Source organism: Vicia villosa, unplaced genomic scaffold (genome assembly GCF_029867415.1).
Source record: "Vicia villosa cultivar HV-30 ecotype Madison, WI unplaced genomic scaffold, Vvil1.0 ctg.001509F_1_1, whole genome shotgun sequence".
Taxonomy (NCBI): domain Eukaryota; kingdom Viridiplantae; phylum Streptophyta; class Magnoliopsida; order Fabales; family Fabaceae; genus Vicia; species Vicia villosa.
Genome location: NW_026705644.1, coordinates 114,059 through 130,703, shown reverse-complemented (window position 1 = coordinate 130,703; position 16,645 = coordinate 114,059). Strand labels below are relative to the sequence as shown.

The 16,645-nt window shown below is 35.3% G+C and overlaps 2 protein-coding genes across 2 annotated transcripts; both read right to left on the bottom strand.

Moving 5' to 3' along the window:
• Positions 1–390: 390 nt before the first annotated feature.
• On the bottom strand, positions 391–2,825 carry LOC131635554 (uncharacterized). The gene is made up of 4 exons (XM_058906181.1): positions 2,783–2,825; positions 2,424–2,710; positions 2,207–2,320; positions 391–514 (listed from the first exon to the last, which is right to left on the bottom strand). Exons 2-4 carry the CDS (start codon positions 2,582–2,584, stop codon positions 391–393), a joined length of 399 nt encoding a protein of 132 aa, XP_058762164.1. The 5' UTR covers positions 2,585–2,710; positions 2,783–2,825.
• Positions 2,826–2,834: 9 nt separating this feature from the next.
• Positions 2,835–3,588, bottom strand: LOC131635559 (uncharacterized). Its single transcript, XM_058906187.1, has 2 exons — positions 3,277–3,588; positions 2,835–3,200 (listed from the first exon to the last, which is right to left on the bottom strand). The coding sequence occupies exons 1-2, from the start codon at positions 3,361–3,363 to the stop codon at positions 2,934–2,936; spliced, it is 354 nt and encodes a 117-aa protein (XP_058762170.1). The 5' UTR covers positions 3,364–3,588; the 3' UTR covers positions 2,835–2,933.
• Between the last annotated feature and the right edge of the window lie 13,057 nt (positions 3,589–16,645).

Genomic DNA, 16,645 nt, shown 5'->3' with positions numbered 1-16,645 from the left:
AGACTTACAAATCTTCTATCTTCTATGTCCTCGAGCTGAGGAAGACCACAATAGACGACAAAACTTTTTCTGTAGAGAACTTAACCACTGCATGTCCAGAGATGAGTTCAAGCCCAGAACTCTCTAACTAAGTTGGAAGAGATCCCTTACCATATAATCCAAGTGCTCTTAGAAAGAAAACAATTATTTTGATACCACTCACATGGATATTTGGGGTCCTTTTAATGCCCATTCTCTTTTTTGTTATAAATAATTCCTTACTAATGTAGATGATCATAATATATTTTCTTAGATTTATTTAATGATGTTAAACACTAAAAGAAAAATGCATCATATCTAAGGGATTGTGCCAGGGTAAAACCCCTCGCAAAAAAATAGGCCGCCAGAAGCTTAACCCTTCATAATGCATGTGTATATTTGAAACTTTTGATGCGAGGTTGTCGAGGGCTTAACTCCTTGCAATGCTATTTTAAGGTACTTATTCCCTCGCAAAAAAGTGGTCATTCTAATGCACCTGCAGCACAATCGTCTGAGCATACAGACTGACACGCACAGAGCATTCAATTCTCTACCTTGCAAGGGTAAAACATGTAACATCCCAATTTTATTAGCTATTTTATTAATTAGCTTATTTGATGTTTTTATTAATTGTTTATTTTATTTAATTATGTGGTATGGTATTATTTAATTTGAGTTTTGTGCTAATTTGATTAATTGGACTATTAGTAAATATCACTACAACACGGAAGGGCTTTAAAAGCGCTTTTTTTGGCCTTTAACAGCGCTTTAAAGCGCTGCCAAAGCCAGCGCTGGCGTAGGCTACGAAAGCGCTTTTAAAAGCGCTCTGGTAGACCCCCCCTATAAGAGCGCTTTTTCCAGAAAAAGCGCTCTGGTAGACCCCCCTACAAGAGCGCTTTTTCTGGAAAAAGCGCTCTGGTAGACACCCTATAAGAGCGCTTTTTCTGGAAAAAGCGCTCTTGTAGCCCCCCCTACTAGAGCGCTTTTCCAGAAGCGCTTTGGTAGGTTGATTTTTTTTCTTATTTGATCTTTGGCAGCGCTTTTTGTAAAAAAGCGCTTTAGTAGGGGGACCTTTAAGAGCGCTTTTTAAAAGCGCTGTCGCTGCTAAATGAGATATTTTAGAAGCAGCCTATAATTTCAGCCTCCCAGATCGACCTGTAATATTTTCGACCTGTAATATGTTTTCAACCTGTAATATTTTCGACGATATTATTTCAGCCATCAGTAAGACAATATATATACTATTATAATACCGTTATAATATCCAAAATTATATATATATATATATATATATATATATATATATATATATATACATCATTACAACATCAATAATATTATAGTTCAAATCGACACAAATCCTACATGAAAAATTGCTTAATATAAAATTGACACAAATCTTCTTTGATTTCTTCCAACTTAAGCTTCGGGTACGCAGCAGCACGGAATTCGTCAAGGTACTACAAAACAAAAACATAATATGAATGATATATTTAGTTAAATGTAATAAATTATATGAAATTATCTTAAGTTATAAATTCATACCGTGAGCGGAATCTCTAATTGATTCGCCTGAAGGATTTCTTTCATATACCTCAAAACAAAGTATCCGCAATCGTAACTGTTTCGCTGTTGCGGACACTACATAGAAAAATAAATAAGATCAAATATCACAATAGTCAAGTAGCATAAATATTATAAGCAAATATATTATAAGCAAAATTGTGAAAAATAATGTACCTGCACTTTGATCCAAGTAATGTTGTTTGATTTAGTCCGGGATACCTGTGCGTCTCGTTGACTTCGGAACACTTGTATTGATCTAACAAATATATAAAAGCATATGTTTAGATCAATCTCACAAATAATTAAATATATAAATATACACGAATATTTAGAACGATCCCACTTACAAATCAATCATTTCCTTCATAGCCGGATAATTGGTCCAGTCACCATTTACCGAATTCAGATAATACACCACTTCTCTTATAGGGTTGATAGCAAGCAACAACCAATGTGCTCTATAAATTAAAACAATAGGTTATATGAAAATTTTGCTATACACAAAAGAAACAGAGATTAGATGAACCAAGAATGAGAAACTAACCCTACTGGTCGGGTATTATACGCCCAAAGATGCAGACTTTCTGTATTGCCGGTGGACATGAATCTATCGACTAAGTACTGTCTAAATGATTTCGGTTCCGAAGCAATTGTCATTCCGCTGCAATGGGCGGAAGACACGAAACGGAATCTGTTAGACAATGCAGTCCCGCGCAACACTCTGTCATACAACAACCTTAAATAAAAACATAATAAACATTAGATTATTTTCATTGAAATGTGTAAATAAATTATATTGTGGGACTAATTAAATAATATATCGGATGAGTGAATATTACCGGATGTATGAGTGCATATTACCGACGCCTAGTTGATCATGCCTAAAAATCTCTTCCAAGTCATCAATTGTAATATGTGACTTGAATTCAATACCGAAGACACTTTCATCCATATTGATTTCACGTAAAGCACCATCCTTCAAATCGGACATATCAACCATTGTTGCGAGTGTCGACCGGTATCGAGGCACAAAAGCACCGCCTTTTTTTGCCGCTTGCTTCGGAGGACCAGTGGGTGGTACGCTACGAACCTGCTGCGTCACTTGTTGTGACTCCCGAGGGGATGCCTAAAAATCATATAAGTTAGGTAAAATCATGCAGATTTAGATTCAGATTATATATTAACACTTTAAATGTACCTCTTTTAGTGATGCAACAGACTCCTCCTCCTGTAAAATCCCTTTACCCTTGTTGCGGGTTTTATAGGAGCAGTCTAAAATTAAAATGTAAAAAATAATTAATAAACGGTTTAGAATTGACATTCGAAAACTAAATGATTCATAATCGTTTTCAATATACCTCATCACTAATGGTAATGAGCTCCGAGGGCCATGCAACAAATGATCCTATTGCATCTCGCAGCAATGTCGTCTCTGAGACCATGTCAGGTACCGGTAGCATCGCATCATTATCTAATACAACATCCACCGATACTTTCAGGTGTCCATCCGGGAGCGGTCTATGGTGAAGTAAATCTCCCAAAGTGTTGTGCACTTTTCCCTTGCCAACTAGTCGATAATTCGGTGACGATAAGTATAGTTGGCAAGATGAAATGCCCTAAACCAATAGTAAATATAAAGTCATTATCATTAATAAAATAGAACAGTTTGTAAGGAAAAAAAATTATAATTACCTCGGGAAATTTCCTTTGATAGTTGATACTAGCCTTATCACTAGTTTCTTTCACCGATGAAGTGTTGCACTTATCTCTCATATACATATCTTTATCTCTTTGCAATTCAGAGACTTGTGCTTGCAATTCCGCCAATTTTTGCAACACTTCTTCATTGGTAAGATTTGATCTTCTCCTAGGACTCTTGTAAAAAGAGGTTGGAGTCACACCATGACCCTTACCCCTCACCCGACCGGGATACTCAGGAGCATCTAGTGCTCTACTAAGTACGCTCCCCTCACCGGTGGATGCCGATTGCGACAAGGTCTCCTGTAATTCATTTACATTAAAAAATCATTTATATATTAAAAAACATTTGATTTAATTAAAGACACAGTATTATACTTACACATTCAGTAAAAACTCTCTGAACTTCGGGATCGACAGCTTGATTCTTGCCCACACGAGCTTCCCTCCACAACACATGTTCAGGAAGTGAGGTTTCCTCACTTTTAGTCTCCTCTAACTATGCATTGACACAAATGATAAAATCGTCAAATAAAACACATTTAGACAATTAATTAAAACGCATTTCTATTTACTTACAATTTTATCCTCCAAGCGTGCATATCCCAAACGCCCTTTTTTGTATGGATATGCGGGTTTGGATGCTCTCGCACTATTCGTGGCACTCCTTCTCCGAAAATCTTCATCTCTTTGCTTTACAAACTCAGCCCAATCTTTTTCATCAATGAAGATCTCATACTTTTTTGGCCGTCCTGGTGCCTCTTCAAGAAAGTTTCCATTTTTATCCTTAAGATAAGTGTTTGTCAAAAAAGCTTTCCACCCTCTATATCTTTTGCCGGCCAAACCAAGTATGTAGCGTCTACGATCATCTGGTATCTCAAAAGTCCTCTGCAAAAAAACATACGCATAGTGTGTTAGTATAAGTAATTTAAACAATTTATCGTCAAGATAATAACAACAATTAACCATATATGATATATACCTGAAGCTCGTCCCAAATCGCTTTTTTTTTCGCATCCAACTCTAAACTTTTTAGATTCCATTTAGCTACGGAGACCGGAATATGCATACGAACAAGTGTACCAATATAACTTGTCAACTTTGCAGAATTAGGACCAATTGCTTGTTTTTCAGAATTCCATTCCAATCGGTATACTAATCCTTGGTCTCTATGTCGAATGATTCCCTTCATAATGGTGATGCCTCGTGCAACTTCTTTTGCTTCAGTATCAGGTGGAGCATTTGTATCCGGAGCATCTCTTTCTTGAGCATCTCTTTCTTTTGAGTTTTCTTGTGAGTTTTCAGGTGGAGCATCTCTATCCGGAGCCATTGAACCTGTATCAAACAAACTAAAGCACATTAGTACACTATTAATAAGATAACAATCTATACAAGTCAAATGGAAGTCAAACCATGCATGTACTAGTAAATCGGAAACGAAATCGGTACAAATCAAAATAAGCGTCAAAAAAGAAAGTTGTCGGAATTGAACGAAATTTATATGGCTATGGTAAAACGTCCCCACGGACTCAAAAACAAAGTCGGTTTTCCGAAATTCAGACCCTAAGCCCGACTTTTGATTACGGGCAGAAGCAAAACCGATAAAAAACAGTCCCGGAATGTAAAGATAAGTGCATGAACAGCTCCGAAATCGTCAAAATAGTATAGTTACATGTAAAGAAGTCAACAAACGGATACATGGTTCAAAAGTTATGTACAAAACGAGAATATGCACCAAAATTGAATAAGTACTATACTATTGAATAAAAATATCGGTACAAATTGAACAAAGCAAATTAGTCGGACTATGTATACTATTACCTTTATCACTAACGTCTCTTTCTTTTCTTGGTAGGATTGTGTACTACGCGTCTCTTAACAATGCGGACGGTTGGATTGATCCAAATACCCTCATTATGATCATTTCTAGTACAAGATTCATTCTCATTTTGATCGTTTCTTGTACAAGATTCAATGCCAACACCAATATCACATTGATCTTCAATCTTTTCATCAACTATTTTGTTAGATAAAAGCACTATAGACCATTTTGTACTTGTCGAATCATTGACATAGAACACTTGTTTAGCTTGAGAGGCTAGAATGAAAGGCTCATCTTTGTACCCTACCCTATTGAGATCCACTTGCAAAAATCCTGACTTATCCATTCGTATGCCACTATTATTTTCAACCCACTTGCAACCAAATACAGGAATCTGAAACTTCGCGTAATCAAACACCAAAATGCGCTCGATAACCCCAAAATATGACAAATTTGCAAATTTCGGATTTAAGTCATTCGCACTTGATATGTGCATTGCTTCAGCTACCAAGGTAACACCACTATTTTGCATAGTACTTTTATCATCCTGTTCTTTGGTATAAAATGTGTATCCATTAATTGCGTATGCGCTATAAGAAAGCACAATTACACTTGGACCATAGGCTAAACATCTCAACCTTTCTGTTACTGAAACAGGATCTGAACGATACTTTGAATAAATATGATCCCTAAACCACGGTATGAAACTTCGATTGTGCTCTCGTACTATCCAGTTCTCATTTCTATTTGGATTTAAATCTCGGAGAACAACCTTGTGCATTTCAACAAACGGCTCAACCTCAATCTCATTGTGCATAACATACAAGTGCACTTGATCCCGTTCGACCATTGATACTGTCACAACTTTATTTCTAATTAGCCTTTTTCCTTCTTTTTTTTCGACAATATGAGATTTGGGGAGTCCAATTGATTGAACATTTGACAGATATTTAGTACAAAACTCAACCGCTTCTTCAACAACGTATCGCTCGGCAATACAACCCTCCGGTCGACTTCTGTTTTTCACGTACCCTTTTAATATTTTCATATAACGTTCAGCAGGGTACATCCATCTCATATAAGCTGGTCCGCACAGTTGTGTCTCTTTCACAAGATGAACGACTAGATGAACCATTATGTCAAAAAACGAGGGAGGAAAATACATTTCAAGATCACATAAAGTAACAACTATCTCTTTTTGCAATGTTGGTAAGATCGCGGGATCGACCACCTTACTGCAAATAGACCTGAAGAAGAAACACAGCTTAGTTATTGCGCTTCTTACTTTTTCTGGTAGAATAGAACGTATACCTATCGGTAAAAAATGTTCCATTATAACATGGAAATCATGCGTCTTCAAACTCTTTAACTTGAGGTCTTTCATGGACACAAGTCTTCTAATATCTGAAGAGTAGCCTTCTGGAACTTTAACTTCACTGAGGAACTTACACAATGTTTTCTTCTCCTTTCTAGATAGAGTGTAAACAGCAGGTGGCAGATATGTTCGTCTTCCTTTCGTCACGGGCCCCAATTCAGTTTTCATCCCCATGTTTACCATGTCATTCCTTATGTTAACACCATCCTTAGACTTTCCTTGTATATTGAGTAGCGTACCTATAACGCTGTCAAATACATTTTTTTCAATATGCATAACATCCAGGAAATGTCTTACGTACAACGACTTCCAATATGGAAGTTCAAAACAAATTGACTTCTTCTTCCACCCACCCTTGACAAGTGAATGTGCAAAAGGCTTGCCAAACTGAGTGCTCAGATCTTTCACCTTTTCAAAAATTTGATCACCTGACAAAAAGGGCGGGGCTGTACGATGTTCGGCCTTTCCATTGAATGCTTTTCTCCACCCACGGTAGTGATGATTAGGATTTAAGAATCTACGATGGCCGAGAAAGACATTCTTCTGACAAAGATCCAATCGTGTCGTATCGGTTTCGTCTTCACAAACAGGACACGCCTTTTGACCTTTATTGCTGTACCCGGATAGATTTCCGTATGCTGGAAAATCATTAATTGTTCCAAACAACATCGCCCTCAAGTTGAAACTTTCCTTCCTATACCCATCGTAAACCTCCACACCGTTCTCCCACAAAAACTTTAAATCTTCGATTAAGGGTGCCAAGTATACGTCTATGTCATTCCCTGGTTGTTTAGGCCCAGAAATTAGCATAGATAACATCATGTACTTACGCTTCATACATAGCCACGGAGGTAGGTTATAAATCATAAGAATCACAGGCCATGTGCTATGCGAGATACTTTGAATACCATGCGGGTTCATTCCATCAGTAGACAATGACAACCGAAGGTTTCTTGATTCTTTTCCAAATTCAGGATATTCAGTATCAACTTTCATCCATTGTGGTGAGTCTGCCGGATGTCGCAACTTTCCATCAATAATTCTTTCATCTGCATGCCAAGTCAAGTGTCTTGAATCGGTCTCACTACGATACATGCGTCTAAATCTCGGAATTATAGGAAAATACCATAAGACTTTAGCAGGAGACAACTTTTTCTTATATCGAGGGGAACCACATTTAGGACACTCATTCAACGCTGCATACTCGTTTCGAAACAAAACGCAATCGTTTGGACATGCATGTATCTTATCATAGCTCATGCCAATAGAGGACAACATCTTTTTGGCCTCATACGTTCGATTGGGAAGAACATTATCCTCTGGTAGCATATCTTTCATAAGGGCTAATAACTTTGTGAAACTTTTATCCGACCATCCGTTGTCCGCCTTTAAGTTGTACAACTTTAACACCGTAGACAATCTTGTGAATTTTGTACAACCATCATACAACGGTTTCTCTGCATCGCTTACCAACCTCTCAAACATTTTGGGACAATCCGCAAGATCTTCTTCAAGCGCTTGTGCAATCTCTTCGACTCGATCGCAATCGTATGTGTCTGTGCAATCGTCGTTTGAAGCATACTTCCTATTACAACTCGACTCAGCATTCCCGTTACTTTTCTCACCATGCATTGTCCAACATGTATAACTTCTATCAATTCCAAACCGTAGTAAATGGGAGGCCAACTTATTCCCGTCAACCTTACCCCCATAACAGCAACCCAAGCAAGGACACGGCATTCGAAGCGGGTCTTCGGAGTGCGCAACCGCAAACTCAACGAATTCCCATACCCCTTTCTCGTACTCTTTCGACAATCGGTTTGATTTCATCCATGTCTTATCCATGTCTTAATTACGCTAAACAAATGCTTCTTGGTTTCTCTATCAGGTACTAAGGAATTCTGTCAAGATAATAAATAGCTATCATCATTATGTCTTGATCAAAATACCTAGTGAGATCCTATAAAGTGTGAATAATAGAATACCTAATCAGAATACCTAATCAGAATACCTAATCAGAATACCCGATTTCTTAAAGAAGACATTACCTTATTTCAAGGTAATATAAGTCCACAAACCAAAAAATGGATTGAGAGACACTAAATTGAAATTAAATAGAACCATAAACAATAAACTACAAGCAGAAAACAACAAACTACAAGCAAGAAGAAAGGGATAGTAACCTGAGTTAGACTTGATGTGGGATATGGGTAGGTTTGAATCGGCGTTGTACAAGTAGAAACCAGAGACTTCAAAGTAACTGTAAAATTAAACACACACACGATGCAGTTAAATACACCACTACTAACAAATATCAAAATAAACCCAATCTAGAACTCAATTATTTAAAATGATATGAAATCAATTATCAATTAGCTAGTAACTACAAACAAGAGAAAGAACAGATGCATACATGTGTACCACGGCTTGTTGAAAATACATTGGTTCGTAAATGAGAGGCTAGTTCATTAGTCCTAACAATTAACCTCAACTAACAGTCTAACTTTATAACTAACTTACAACATAACCACTAGTAGGATTAAGTGACTTAGACTTTTAAAAGTAAAACATGAAAATTGTATTATAAAAAGAATAGACAGGTGGATTCTATTGTAAGGTAACTCTATTAAAGTGAACACAGTTTCTCTTAATAATCATTTGGTGTAGACAAGTTAACCCTCAATTGAACTACCCATTATAATTCAAATAACTCAATGATATATCTATAGAGAAAATAAGAAAAAGGTTATGCTATTTTTTACCACCACTTTCCTCCTATTGTTAGGGAATAGGGACCATCTCCCCACTAGACAATAAAGTTACAAAGGTTAGTAGCTTCACACCATTTCCCCAACTATATATTAGACCCACCCATTTCACTCCTCATTCATCTCCATTCCTCTTTTCTCTAACCTCTTCTTTTTCTCTCTCACCTAACAAACTTAATCTTAGGATAAAGATAATTTTAAAAAAAACAGTGCAAATGTAAGTTCTCTAAATGGAATCCTTACTTTTAGTATTTCCTTATATTTCTCTTCAATTGGATTTACAACAAGAGAAACCTATCATCAACAACAATGAGTGTGACAAAAATGACACAAACTCAAGCTGGAGTTGTACAACAGAATCTCACTAAAACTGAAAATGGTAACAACAAAGTTTATGTTTACCCAACTGTGAAACGTTCTGCTTCAATGCTAAGTGAAAAAAGCTTAGAAATTATGCAGTAAGTAGTTCATATTATAACATAGCCAGTCGAACAAAAACAATTACAAATAAAGCAAAAGAAAACAAGCTGACATACATGAAGATGACGGCGGCGGCGGCGAGATGGAACATGGCGGCGGCGACCGTGGCGGTGAAGAGACGAAGTGGGGGCGAATGGCTTTTGTAAGCAGATTCGAAGTTGGGGGCGAATGGCTTTTGTTTCTGGGTGAATGGCTTTTGCAGATTTTCTGGGCAAATCTGGGTTTTCAGAGAATGCAAAAAAGATTATTCCTTTGGTTGTTGTTGCTGGTGGGTTGAATTTGTGGAAGAATGGCTTTTCTGGGTTTTCTGGGCAAATCGCGCGCGTCAATGGGAGAAAAAAGATGAATTAGGGATTCTGAAACGCGTAATATAAAATTTTGTTTTTAAAACTTTTAATTTAAAAAGGCTATGACAGCGCTTTTGATAAGCGCCTTGGTAGACATAGCTATATCAGCGCTTTTTGCAGGAAAAGCGCTCTTGTACCCTACCCCCTATAGCAGCGCTTTTGAAAGCGCTTTCATAAAGACACCTATAAGAGCGCTTTTGAGAAGCGCTTTCGTACTCCCCCATATAAGAGCGCTTTCTGAAAGCGCTTTCGTACCCCCCTTATAAGAGCGCTTTTACGAAAGCGCTTTCGTAACCCCCCTCTTTCAGAGCGCTTTTTTTGCGTGTTTTTTTAGCGAAACCTATACCAGCGCTTTTTCCTAAAAGAGCTTTAGTAGGGGTGCTGCTAAAAGACAAATTTGGCATTGTGTATTATGAGATAATATGTGATTGGGCCTAAGTGGTAGAAATATAACATTAGGAGAATTGGTGGGTTAAGCCCAATTAACTTAAGAAAGATAGTAAGGGAACTAAGTTAGTTTCATAACTTTCACTTTGGGGAAAAGAGGAAGAAAATAGAAGAGAGAAGAGAAGAGGATTTGTGAGATTCTTGAAGATAGAAGGAGATTAACTTGAGGTATGAGTTAGAATCCAAATTATTATAGGTTTATATAATTGGGTAATGTTGTGTGTATGCTTTGTGTATAATTTCTTAATCTTTCAATTTCTTGGATTTGGAAAATGTTAGGGTTTATGTTAAATTCATGAGATTTGTGCTATTAAACATGTTTTGGTATAAATTGTTGGTAATATGTGCTACTGGTTGTAAGTACTATTACTCATTGTATGAAAATGATTTAGAGGAGTAGAGGCACCCAGTTGTGGAACTGATTGCTCTGCAATTTTTCTGCAAAATCGTGAGTCCGCTAAGCAAACTTGTCCCGCTAAGCGAGATTGCAAAAATGGAACCTTTCAGTTTTACGTCTGGGGAAGTGTGATGGGAGGCCGCTAAGCGAACCCTATTATGCATAATTATATAAAACTTCTAAATGTCATAACTTTTGATCCGTAACTCCATTTTATGCACCGTTCGAAGCGTTAGGAAGCCAATGTAATTATCTATATGATATGATTGGTTGGCACTTATTGAATTAATTAAGATGTTATTGTGTGAATAACATGTAATTATGTATATGTGAGTTAAGAATCGATGAATTATGGATGACATTTGTTGGTATGTATGAGATATGATATCCATGATATGTGATTGAATTGCTAAGTGTTAATTAATGCTTTGATGATGAGTTTGAAGTCATATGGTTTAATGTGATGCAATATTGGAAATATGTGATTATGTAGTTTAAGAGGTTGAGAATCATCTTATTTGCATAAGTCTTGTTTGTTGCACACTTACACTAGCACGAGTCTTTGAAAGAGGCAATGTCGGGTAATCTCGTAGAGATTATTTGCTTGTCCCAAACATAACGAGTATGGGGCTTTAAGGTGGTTACCTTGTTTGAGAGATGGAAAATCGGCTTGCCGGGAATTATAACAGAGGGATCCACATGCATATTGCATAGAGTCACACTTGAGTCGCACGTGTCGGTGTGAATTGTTGTTGTGTGTGATCATGTGATATGAATGTGTGGTTACGAGTTTTGGTTGAAATGCATATATGTGGATTTGGTGAATCATTTGACATGAATTTTTGAAAGCGTTATGGATGTGATATATGTGATTGTAGACGTGAATATATATATGTATTAGTGATATATGTATATATGTGGATGTTTGTGATTTGATATTGTATACTTGATGGTATTTCATTGTTGGATTACAATTGTTGGTTTTGGTAATTGGATATGATTACTCGAATTATGGAACTTAATTGAATGAGCTAAACATGTTAACCTTGATATATGGTATATGGATGCATGTTTTGAGAAGAGTGATGAATTTGTGAAATGTCTTCTTGTTGTGTTTTGCATTTCCCATTATTATGTTTATCTATAATAATCTACCCTTCTGTTTGAATGATGTTCATCGTGACATCGTGCATGTTCCGACGAGTTGTGAGCTTATCTGAGGATTCAGTCAAGGAGCTTTGATTTATCCTTTGATTAGGTAGAGATTCAAATGCTCTGGTCATGTAACACTTGGGAGGGTTTATTTGAACTCAATTTTTGGTTATTTGGATATTGTTATCTTTTTCGTATTTGACATGATATTTGGATATGTTGTTAAAGGCTATGTTGCCTAGATCTTAGATTTTATATAGCATAGTGATTATGTTATTTTGAACTGGTAGATGAATATAGTATGGGATATATTCATTGAAATTGTTTGAGTTGTATTTAATCTTCCGCGTGCGATATTCATTATATAAGAAAGCATGAAGTGTCAAATTGTGTTACAATATGATTAGTGCATGTTTTGTATGTTGCTCTAAGTTTTCATTGCAGTGAAAATAACATGTGACGCCGTTTTTATTATATGCATATTAACACTCTATGAATAATTGTTATAGTTTGGGGTTAGAAAAGGGGTGTTACAAAACACCTCGCAAATTCCAACATCATTATGATTGGTGGGGGGAGGGGGTTTAAAATACCTTGCAGATCATTATCGCCTTTTAAGGAAATAATATGTATGCTGGATTCTCGGTGAAGATCTTTGCCGCCTCTTAAAGAAATATTTTGTATCCACGACTTCATGGTGAAGATCATTGCCGCCTCTTAATGTAATATTTTGTATGCTGGACTTCATGATGAAGATCCTTGTTGCTTCTTAAGTTTGTATTTTGTATGCTGGACTTTATTGCAAAGATGCTTGCCACCTTTTAAGATTATATTTTTTATGTTGGACTTCATGGAGAAGATTCTTGCGGCCTCTTAAGGTAATATTTTATATGTTAGACTTCAGGGTAAAGATTCTTGACACCTCTTAAGAAAATATTTTGTACATTGGACTTCCTAGTGGAGATTCTTGTTGCCTTTCAAGGAAGTATAAATAAGCTATCTAACTCCTCATCAGAGAGACTTAGAGTTTTCTCGGGAGGGACCAAAACTTATAAATCTTTCCCAAGAGGCGTGACTGAACTCTAACCTAAGAGACTTAGCCTTAAGTCTTCTTTTAGGGCAAGATAGTAGTCCCGCCCAAGAAGACCAACGCCTCGCTAGAGAGACTTATAGATCTCATTATTCAGACTCCATATAACCTTGCCTGAAGGACTTACACTCTATTCAGGTAGGCTCCATATAACTTTGCCTAAAGGACTAAGATTCTCAAGAAATCTAACTCCTAGCCTGAAATTCCTAGAGTTGCCTTGGGCGGGATAAAAAATATAAATCTCGCCCAAGAGGAGCGATTGATGTCTAGCATAAGAGACTTAACCTCAAGTCTTGTTTGAGAGCTTGATAGAAGTCCCGTCCGAGAGGGCTAATGCCTCGCCTGAGGGAATTACAATCTCATTAGTCAGACTCCATATAACTTTTCCCAAGGGACTAAGATTCTCAGGCTATTTAACTCCTTGCTTGAGAGACCTAGATTTTCTTCGGGTGGAACCAAACCATATAAATCTTGCTCAAAAGGCACGACCTAAGTCTATCCTAAGAGACTTAGCCTTAAATCTTGTCTGAGGCTTAATTGAAGTCCTACATGGGAAGACCAACGCCTCGCTTGAGGGAATTACATATCTCATCAGTCACGCTCCAGATCACTTCTCCTGAGAGACTTACATATCTCTTCAGTCATGCCATATAATCTCTCCTAAGAACCCAAAGCCTAATCGACCAAGTTTAACACATATATCATCAGGAAACTTAAGGCCTCAAGATACTCTTTCGTTCTATGGTCTAAAAACACTCCATCCTTTATCAAAGCCCTAGTGCTTTGCAGCCCCCGAGAGGGGCGACGACCATATGTATCCCTCCAGGAGGTATCGCCTCGCCCCAAGTGCCTCCCTCTTGCCCAAACATAGGAAAATATGAGAAAAGACGTTTCTTGGACAAAATGATGTTAGGGACAGTAGGTGGTCCACGTCTCCCTAAAAAATTGGAATTCAACGGTCCACCATTGACTTAGTGGGAAGCAATCATTTCCAAGGAAACTTTAGGCCTAAAAGCCTTGATAAATACTTCTCATATAACACTGATATACAAAGCCTCTTATCTCACATGAACAGGTCCTCTAAAACCACCGTAAAAGGCTTCTCGCCTCCTTGGGAAAGCTCTAACCACCGTAATATATTTTAATTAAATAAATACTAAAAGTATGTATACTATTTTAATATATGGATTTATAAAAAAGGATATCATATTTTAGTTAGACATATACTGTTTTTAGAATAAATTATTAAAAACAAATTTTAATTATTTTTAGTAACATAAATTTAGTAATGTTTTTAGTATAACTTTAAAAACATATTTATAGAATATTATTTTGTTTTATATATTTTCAGAATATATATATATATATATATATATATATATATATATATATATATATATATATATATATATATAAAATAAATTTAAATTTGAAATTAAAGTTAGTAAGTAAAAACATATTATATGTATAGTAAGTAAAATTAAAATTAAATCTATTTACAAATAAATTTAAAATTGATTTTAAAATATTTAATTATATCTATTAAGAAACCAATTTTAGTAAATATCTGGATATAGTAAAATTATAAAATAAATCTAGTAATTAAACACTTAAGGAAATTTTTTTAAAGTAAATGAAAATATTAAAGTTAATTTAGTAAGTAATATTTTACTTTTACTTGAATTTTAATTTTTAGATATTAATTTTTAGATTATTATTAATTATATTTGAATTTTATTTTTAGAATTTTTTCAATTCTTAAAATTTATTTATTATATTTTATCCTACAATTTATTTATTATGAATATATTATTTTAATTACTAAACAAATTTTTTAATTTAATATTTATAATAATCAAATTATCATAAATATTATTTTTATTAAAAATGTATAGTTGCTGTCACACCCGACATCATGGGTTTGCGATGGATTTAACACCTCACAAAATTGTGTGGAATATATCCTCCCTACAAAACACATCAAATGTTTGACGCCTAGTTGACCTCTTCACCTAACAAAATAGTTGCGACAAATAAACTGGCATTGCGAGGTATTTTGTTGCATTGTGAGAGATGTGTCACCTAACAAATTCGTTTTTTCTCGTAGTGAAAACCCAAAGTTTGCAACTTAATATATTTTTGTATATCTAGTAAAAATTCAATTTCAAAGTTACATAAAGTGTAATGACTTTATCTTTTTTTATAATATCTATCACTTTCATGGGATTAATTATCAAATTTCTCGTGTAGATAAAAACACAATAAAATTACATAGCGGAAAACAAAAGCACCAACAACTTTTGGGCGTGGCCCACACCCACACATCCTTCTCTTACAAACTCACTCACTCTCTATTTTTCGAGCTCATGCCATTACTCGTGTTGTTTTAGTCATTAATATGCTTCTAATAAAATATTACATCATTAATATCATTTTTAATTATTTTACGATGATGTTCAGATTTGTTTAGTTTTTGCAACTAGTTCCGAAAGAAACATAAAAAAGATTGTCTCTAAATCTATAAAGTGCATTTATCTTAGTTCTAAGCATGTTGTTTGGTGGGGTTTAAGGAGGAAAAGTGAAATATTTTCCCAACATGGGTAGTGCCATCATAGACAACTGACGATCATTATTGCACTGCCCCATATGGTGGGAAAGTATTCCCCTTTCTCACCTTAAACGCCACCATAGTATTAGTGATACTCTTTTATATGATTAACAAGAAATTTATATTTTTCACACATTGTTTTCTTTGAACATACATTTTTCTATATTTCTTTACTTATAGTAATCATTCCTAACCCTATACTTATTATACTATTATACATATAATTTTTTACCCCTATATCTCTTCTTGTTTAGGTACTATTCTTTAACCTTTAAATAATTTTTTATTTTATGATGATCCTTCTCAAGTACATAGATTCTTTAATTTAAAACTTCTTTCATTTATGAACTAATTTTTTTACTCTACTCATGTGCTTGATTTTAATTGTAAACAAGCTACTCAAAGTATGACTTTAATAGGGACGAAATTGTTGTAGTTAACAAGGACTTATTATGTGACATCATGCATGCAAGCAGTAATGGGATAGAGGAAGGCCATTTTTATTTTGCTAATAAAGTAGCTTGTAGGGTTGGTAATGGTGAAAATTTAAAGTTCTGGTCAGATGTATGAATTGGATCAGAAAATATAAAGATCACATTTTATAATTTGTATGATAGAAACAAAATCAAATACGGGTCAATACCTGAAATGGGTAAGTGGGAAGGCTTACATAAGAGTTGGAGATTGAATGGGAACAAAGAGTTGAGTGATGAATTGGCAACTTCATATAGAGATATCAACTTATTGATTGAAGATTTAAATAATGAAAAGGTAACAAATGATAAGTATATTTATACACGAGACATGTATAGTGATTCAATGTGAAATCATGTTATGATTTCACTATAAGGAATCTAAGAGTCAAACCAATAGATGT